General features: G+C 33.6%; 1 protein-coding gene across 1 annotated transcript; it reads left to right on the forward strand.

The window, feature by feature from the left end:
- Window positions 1-3,928: 3,928 nt before the first annotated feature.
- LOC125858165 (rhamnogalacturonan I rhamnosyltransferase 1-like) lies at window positions 3,929-7,222 on the forward strand. The gene is made up of 8 exons (XM_049537852.1): window positions 3,929-4,846; window positions 5,275-5,342; window positions 5,470-5,558; window positions 5,652-5,817; window positions 5,910-6,199; window positions 6,276-6,480; window positions 6,568-6,725; window positions 6,964-7,222. Exons 1-8 carry the CDS (start codon window positions 4,504-4,506, stop codon window positions 7,217-7,219), a joined length of 1,575 nt encoding a protein of 524 aa, XP_049393809.1. The 5' UTR covers window positions 3,929-4,503; the 3' UTR covers window positions 7,220-7,222.
- The last annotated feature ends 1,403 nt before the right edge of the window (window positions 7,223-8,625 follow it).

Below are 8,625 nucleotides of genomic sequence, written 5' to 3' on the forward strand. Positions count from 1 at the left end.
CGTCAGTACTACATACTTTTCTGTCCTGGTGATTTTTGAAAGTTTTTTTTGTTTGACTATGGTGTTCGGGTGTCATTTTTTTTTGTGCATTTTGAATAAAGTTACGTAGATGCGTATTCAGAATTTTAAGATGATAAAAGTACTAATTAAAAAAAAAATCTAAGATATAAATTTAATGGTTAAATTCTTATCATTGAAAATCATTAAAATCTAAAATTATATGTCCAAAATTAATTTTTACCTATCCAAGCCACATATAGAGGTATTACCTAATTTTTGAAAGAAAACTAAAACAAGATAGATAAAAAAATTCAAAATTCTTACTTCACTTAGACTGGAGCACCCAATCATCATCACATGACATTATATGATACTTGTGGGTTCACTCATCTATATATAGTTTTAAAAAAAATAGAAAATATAACATTACTATATACTCCCTATGTCCCTAATTAATTGTCCACTATTCCTTTTATAGTTGTTCCTAATCACTTGTCCATTTTGACAAATCAAGAAAGGACAATATTATACCCTCAATTAAATGACCAATTATTTGAAAAATGTAGAACTTTTCATCAACTTCATAATTAATAGGGGTAAAATGGTAAACTTACTATGTCATTAATTATTTTCTTAATAGGTGTGTCAATTCAAAAGTGGACAAGTAATTAGGGACATAGGGAGTATGTTCGGAAGGAGAGCATGGATTCAAATGAACCATGTGACCCCTCCTGCATATGCCCCTGATTTTAAGATACTTGTCCTCTCCCATCAACAACATATATGAGATAATTCTATTCATTAAGATTATAATAGATGAAAAAAATGACCTAATATTCTTATCAAGATAAATATTGCATCTTCCAATAGCAACATTCTTTGATCTCTTTGAGTAATATTCCTTAAATTAGCATTGATTATAGTAAAAACAACTTCTTATATCTTTCTTAAACTTTATATTAAATTAGAATAAATCAAAAACATTTTTTTACTTCAAAGTAAAATATACCAAATGAAGCATGGTAGGGGAATGATTGGTAAAAAATGATAAAGAGTGTAACATATACAGAAAGTGGACCATAGAATCTGACACGACCCATATTCACATTGCCCCACATAGTTAAAAAACAGACCCGATACGAATCGGGTTATGGGCCCACATTCTCCAATAGGGTCAGCCCAAACAGAAAAGCCTTTGGTTCATTTAACCCGTGACCCCAATCGACCGTTCTGACACGCCTTCCCACCTACTCTATACTCTACGTTAATTTTGCCGTTATAACGGCGGTACCGACACTCTCACGGTACGGCCGTAGCATCAAAAGAAGATCCAGTTGTCGTTTCTTGTCGTTTTTCAATTTATCGCCACCGTACTTTTCGCCTACGATATCAAGATAATTACCCGCCATCCCCTCTAACGATTAAGGCGATTTATTTTGTTTTTGCTTTAAAAATTAATCATCTCTATTTACTTGTTCATTTTTTATTTGACATATCTATTAAAAAAATAACAATTTATATAATGAGTTTATCATTTATTCTTATTAATTGATAGAATTTCAAAATCAATTTACTCATTAAATAAGTTCTACTCTTTTTCAAAAAATATTAACTCTCTAAATAAATTGAGAATATAATAGATTAAAAAAATTATCTTTTCTTAATTTATCAAAAATGATAAATAAAAGTAAACAAGTAAAAGTTAAAATTAGACAAATAAAAAAGGACAGAGACACATAGCAATAAAGGTTTTAAGTACAACTTTCTTTTGTATTTAATGTTTTCCCACTATTTTAAGAAATCACGAATACACTTTATTATCATAAATAATAAGATGTAAGATAAATTTGGTTGATTTGTACTACTTTTATTTTGTGTTTTTGATGCTCTAGTAGTAAAAAATTTATTTTAATCTTGTTGAAATGATTTCCAATCACATATATATCTAAAATTATTTTCGATTATAAAATGAGATCGAAAATGAATAGACTATGGAGTAATGCAGATAAAAACAAAATTTTGAACAGCCTTTGAGAAACAAAAATTAGAATACTCCTTTGCTTTAGTTAGAATATCTATGATATTTACTGCATATCTTAAAGTCTCAACCCTCAGATCTTATATTTCTTCGTCTCTTAAATGATTACATTAAAAATTCCTCCCCTGGCTCTTAGCTGCTTTCATAAAATATAGTTAAATTGGTCCGTCGGTCAGTGCTAACTGCAATTTTGTTGGCCTGTGCCAAGCCCATGAACTCCTATTTTCTTTATTACTATAACGTAGTGTAATTCACAAGTAAGATTTGATGAGAATATGATGTACGTAAGTTTTATTGATATTAAAAGATTGTTTTCAATAGATTTCAGCTTAAAGAAATCTATCCGATGATGGTAAGAAAAATAAGATAATAATTCATCAAGATACAAAACAAATATAACTATATATTGAAGAATAAAAAACTATGTCAATAAGTAAATAATACTAAAAAGAAATGAGAAGAGAATGCCTACTCTCTATCTCTTTCACACAAAGTGCAACAACACTTTGGTACATATATATTACTTCGTAACTTTTTATCCTAATTTTCAGATCAATATTTTCTATCTAAAATCGTGTTATAGTCAAATAAGTTATGTCATGTCTAGTCTAATTATTTATTTCCTTATCAGTAACTCTTCTAACTCTTGTTATCATTAATACGTTAGTTACACCTCCTAATCGATACATCCTTACACTTTCTCTTCACACTTTCCTAAAAATTCGATGACATATTTAAGCTCTTTTTCCCTTTTACAAATGTACGTAACAACAAGAAATACCTCATAACAAAGTCAAAAGGAATATGGATAAAAGGTAACACAAGATGGTGAAAAGCCAAAAATAAAGTGTTTTTTTTTTCTAATGTATCGCGAGATATTGTCGGTGTCTCTATATGCTTATAAAATTCGTCGATACAGACTACAGAGGTTGTTGTACAGTCATCTCAGGGAGCCACGTGTAACATTAATGTGGCTCGATCTTTGACACGTCTGACTGAACTTTATGTTAGTGGGGCCCTAACCGATAACAAATTAGCTGGCTCTCATTTATTGGTTAATTATTTTTCCATTTTTATCGTAGTTTTCAATTAATGAACACTATTCATCATGTGGAGGAATCTAGTGTATCCGGTTTCATACTCCAAAGCTTGCCCCCTCTTTTATATTTCCTCTCATTGTTTTATTTATTGAATAAATGTTGTAGTTTTTTTTCATAGGTCCCCACTAATATTCTTTTCAAAAAAATAAAAGATTGACAGCCAATGATTTACTTTGCTAGTAAAAAGTCCAACCCTTAGCTTAAAGGACCTACGTTCAAATTTTAATTCCTCAATTAATTTGTACTAATAAACATGTTTGATTCTTGTGAAGAGAAAAAGACAAAAGTTATGTAGTAAAAAATGAAAAAAATATGATATATATTTTTTGCAATAGAAAAAGGATTTCTATGGACCAACTTCAGTATCTCATTTTATCTGACTTATTTTCATTAGTAAAAATATATTGAACTAAACATATTACAATATATTATTCACATCAAAATAATATGCTTTTAAAGGTTGTATCATTTTTTTTTTTCCATATTAGGAGTTGACATGACATAATCAACCAAAGATAAAATGATTTTAAATCCAAATAAGGAAAAAGTCAAATACACAACTTAGTTTTAAAATGAATCAAAAAAGAGGATAAATTTTAGATTATACAAATAAGTGAATAACAATTGCCAATCCTTCAAGTTGTGCTAACAAAGTTGAAAAAGGCAAAAATAATAAATAAAAAAAAGTGTAAAAGGGAAAAATAACAGGAGGGAAATTGTGGAAGTTGCCGCATGTGATAACCGCTATAACCACACCACACACAAGCACTCCCTAAACCCACCACGCTGTGCGTGTTCTCATCTCTCTCTCCTCTCTCTTTCTCTCTCCACATTCACATTTTCTCTTTTTCCCTCTCTCGTCGCCGGCGGCACCAGATTCCGGCGAAACGTTACCGTCTCGCCGGAAAATTCTCCAAAATCTCCGATACATTTCACATTTTTATAGATATATTTGATTGATCTCTCATCCATAAGGAAAAAAAGCTGAATAATCAGTTAGGGTTCGTTTTCCGTTAACACTCAAAGATCGAACTTTTGGTTGATTTTTTCCCCTAATGTGGTTGAGATTTAGGGTTTATGGTGCTGTTTTGGGAATCATCACTCTCTGGAAGATCTAACTGTTTAAGTTTTGTTTACGTTTCTGAAGGATCAAATTTCGTCCTGTTTTCTCTTGGTGCTCAGATTTGAAGGAATCATCACGCTCACTTTCTTTTGTCTTTGAATTGTGAGTGTTAGATTATTTCTTAAACTTATTTTGGTTTAATTTCTGACTGGTTTTGGATACTACATTATCGACGAGGGAAATTCATTGCTGCCAGACTGAAGGGAACTTACAAGAAAGTAAGATAAGGTTTTGGGCGGGATATGTGCAGAATAGAGGGAGAAAAGAGTGAATTTGACGGCAGAGAGAGGAAGAGAAGGAGGTGGGGATTGAACGTAATGGGATTCAAAGCAGCTGCTTTAGGTGATAGTCGTGTGGAGAAACTGAAAAGTTCTATGGTGTCGCGGTCTAGAATGAAGTTATGGATGATAAGGGCAGCAACTTCGATTTTGTTGTGGACTTGTGTGGTTCAATTGATGACTTTAGGGGAGACTTGGGGTCCTAGAGTTTTAAAGGGATGGCCTTCTTGTTTCTCACAGGAATCGACTGCTGCATTTGCTCTCCAATCGTCGCCGGAGGTCCCTGCCAGAGTTCTTCCACCTAAGAGTGAGTATTTTTTTGTAATTTACAGGCGTGGCTTTGTCTACTCGGTTTACTTAATTGTGTGACGAAGTTGGTTAGGTTTGGTGGGAAGCAAAGAGATCGCCATATTATGTTTTTAGTGAAATTGTGAAATTGCCGTTGAGTTTTATTGGCCTGATGCTAATTATAATTGAGATACCTGTAAGATATGTGGTTGAATTGTTCGAGTATATGGCTTGGGAATCTTAGTTGAAATCACCAAAAGGCTCATGGTCCTATTCAGGCTATTCTAGCTTCTTGTGTAAACATTAATTGGAACAGCAAAATATGTTGAGAATTTGCTTCCTTGGATATTTGTTTTCTCCATTGTTGTGTTATGGATTTTTGTTTTATAACGTCTATTCTCGTGAATTACTGAGTCCTGACAGTTGTCTTAATTATTTTGAAACCAGGGGTTTACAAGAATAATGGTTACCTTATGGTTTCATGCAATGGAGGGCTGAATCAAATGAGGTCTGCGGTGAGTGGCTTTCTTAAGATAAATATCAGTTTAGTGGCGCGTATTGAAGTATTTCAAATGGAGAAACTATTGCGAGTTCAATAGCTGATTAGTTTCTCCTCTCCTTCCTCTGTTTTTATTGTTGCAGATATGTGATATGGTTGCTATTGCAAGATATTTGAATGTGACTCTCATAGTTCCTGAGCTGGACAAAACCTCGTTTTGGGCTGATCCAAGGTGTGTCTCCTTGATTATTATGATTTTGGTCTTCTAATTACAGATTGCTTCCTTAAAATATAAGCGTGATGATCTGTACTTTTTCACTTGCAGTGAATTTCAAGATATTTTCGATGTTGATCATTTTATAACATCCTTAAGAGATGAAGTCCGAATATTGAGAGAGCTACCGCCAAGACTTAAGAGGAGAGTGGAGCTAGGAATGCTTTACACGATGCCTCCTATCAGTTGGTCTGATATTTCTTACTACCATAACCAGGTTTGTAGGTTTAGGCCGCACTTCTTTGATGATGTGTGTTGTTAACTCATCATTATTCCGTGAGTACTCATGGTCACATTTTCTGATTACAGATTCTCCCCTTAATTCAGAAGTACAAAGTTGTTCACTTAAATAGAACTGATGCTCGGCTTGCTAATAATGGTCAACCGATGGAAATGCAAAAACTGCGTTGTCGAGTAAATTTTGATGCCTTGAAATTCACCCCTCAAATAGAAGAGCTGGGTAGAAAGGTCATTCGACTTCTCAGGCAAAAGGGTCCTTTCATGGTTCTCCACCTGAGATACGAAATGGATATGTTAGCTTTCTCTGGCTGTAGTCAGGGATGTAACGAGGATGAGATTGACGAGTTGACAAGAATGAGGTAAACTTATATCCTTGTATTTGAGTGGGTGTCTTTAATAGTCTCTCAGTGTTGGGCTAATTTAATCGTTTTGCAGATATGCTTATCCATGGTGGAAGGAGAAAATCATAAATTCAGATTTGAAAAGGAGAGACGGTCTCTGTCCTTTGACACCTGAAGAAACTGCCCTTACTTTAAGGGCATTGGACATTGATTCCAGCATACAAGTTTACATTGCCGCTGGCGAGATATATGGTGGACGAAGGCGAATGGCTAGTCTTGCGGCAGCTTATCCCAATCTGGTAATTAGAAAGTTCAAACTAGTTTTTCAGCTGTTTATGTTGCCTGAATTTGTTGACTCACATGTTACAATATTTTATGTCGAGCAGGTTAGGAAGGAGACACTACTAGAACCTTCCGATCTTATGTTCTTTCAGAATCACTCTTCTCAAATGGCTGCATTGGACTATCTTGTTTCATTGGAGAGTGACATCTTTGTTCCTACGTATGATGGGAACATGGCCAAAGTTGTTGAAGGACATCGCAGGTATTTCCATTTGATGAAATTGTTTCTGTGCTAATGCTTAAGTGATATCCTTTTATGTTGTGTTACCACTTACCTCTCCCGCTTTCGATTGGTAGTCATCAGTCATCACCCATTAGTAATGCCCAACTTTAGCTACATGTAGTGTTTTCCTATTGTTTTGCTGTTTTTTTCAGTTCAAGTTTGAAGATTTGATTGTGGCTTTATGTCATTATGTTAAAAGTATCACCATTCTATGCAGATATCTTGGCTACAAGAAAACCATCTTGTTGGACAGAAAGCTTCTAGTGGATTTGATAGACCAGCATACTGCTGGATCATTGACATGGGATGAGTTCTCTACTGCAGTTAAGCATGCTCATGCTGAACGTATGGGCAACCCAACCAAGAGGTTGGTTATTCCAGACCGACCCAAAGAAGAGGATTATTTCTACTCAAACCCATGGGAGTGTTTAGAATCATCTAATGAGGATGAAACACGAAGTAGCATCATTTAAATCATGTTGGTACAACATCTGGTCAGAAAAAAAAAACACTTCCACGCAGTTTCTGTGAATGATTTATAGAAGATAGCTCTCAACACACTGAGTCAGTGAGAAAGCAGGATTTTGCTTTTTGCTTCAATGCAGCTCTTGAAGTTAAGTAGGAGGGTGCACTTCGACAGGGCTGAGAAGACTCGAGAACATGCTGGAGAGAGTACATTTTATAAAGTTTTTACATAAATTAATAATCGATTTCCTGTATAGAAGCTTCCCCTGCCATTGCAGGGTTACATCAAACTCTACGGCAGTGCACACAGAGGGGTGAAATATAGAAATTTGTTTTACTGCAACTATCTTTGCTATTTGCTGTTCTGCAAATTTTATTATTGACCCTCATCATCATGATAGTTACTTAAGCAGTTTATAATAGAATACACAAAATTCATTTGGTCCAATAGTGATTTTCATTATTTTAGTGCTCAAGACATGACCTATGCGGTTGGTAAGATGTGACTGTAATGGGGGAAGAGATGCCAATTATTTTCTAGTCAATGTTTGTTATTTTTCATATAAAATTTTGGGCTTACTCATCTGTTCATTCTTGAAAAATAATATTTATAACATAAAATGTATATGAATGTGATTTGCTTTCTGCACATTCTCCTGATGTAAGAATATTTGAAAACATTCCTAACCATTTATTTAATTACTAAAAAGCTATGTACCATCTACCAGAACTCACTTTAGAAGCCTCTACCAGCTTAAAGCTGTACAGTTTAAGTATACAATGGTTTTCCAGTGCAATTTATTAAACAATCAGGGTCGTTTGATTGGGAGTAAGTTATTAACTATCTTATCATATATATGAAATAACTTATCTCATCACTAAGGTATAAATGGTGAAATAAATAATCTCATCACTACCTAATACCTCCAACCAAACGTAGAATAAAATAATCCTATATTTTATCCTGAAATTATTATATCTTATACCTCAGTGCGATGTTGAAATATGTTAAACGTTTTAAACTCAGTTAACAATTGCTATCCAATTGTAAAGGTGCTTACGTGTCTTTACTTTTCTGTTTTGCTTTTCAAGTATTGACATCAAATGGACTTTTATAAACACAATTTGTAAAAATATTGCATACATTGATTTAGTCGGCAATTATAAGCAGACATGGAGAGTAGGTTTACGATACTCCTTCTGCCTCATATTTCATTTTTCGAAAGTCCATTTTAACAATATTAATTAAAATCAATATGAATTAACTCTCATAAAATAAAATCGCAAATATTTTGGGAGAGTGGGAGTTTATGGAAGTGGAAAAGAAGGTGTGCATCACTATTATTTATTATCAATAATTTATGTGAAGGTCGGCTAATACCTGAATTTTATGGAAATTAACTAAAATTTTGTA

The sequence above is a fragment of the Solanum stenotomum genome, chromosome 3, assembly GCF_019186545.1.
Source record: "Solanum stenotomum isolate F172 chromosome 3, ASM1918654v1, whole genome shotgun sequence".
NCBI classification, from domain to species: domain Eukaryota; kingdom Viridiplantae; phylum Streptophyta; class Magnoliopsida; order Solanales; family Solanaceae; genus Solanum; species Solanum stenotomum.

Excerpts from the sequence above, each read along its gene's own strand:
- LOC125858165 (XM_049537852.1), top strand. The coding sequence starts at position 4,504 with ATGTGCAGAATAGAGGGAGAAAAGAGTGAATTTGACGGCAGAGAGAGG. Across the intron at positions 5,559-5,651 it reads TCGTTTTGGGCTGATCCAAG|TGAATTTCAAGATATTTTCG; the intron begins GTGTGTCTCCTT and ends TTTCACTTGCAG. Across the intron at positions 5,818-5,909 it reads TTTCTTACTACCATAACCAG|ATTCTCCCCTTAATTCAGAA; the intron begins GTTTGTAGGTTT and ends TTCTGATTACAG.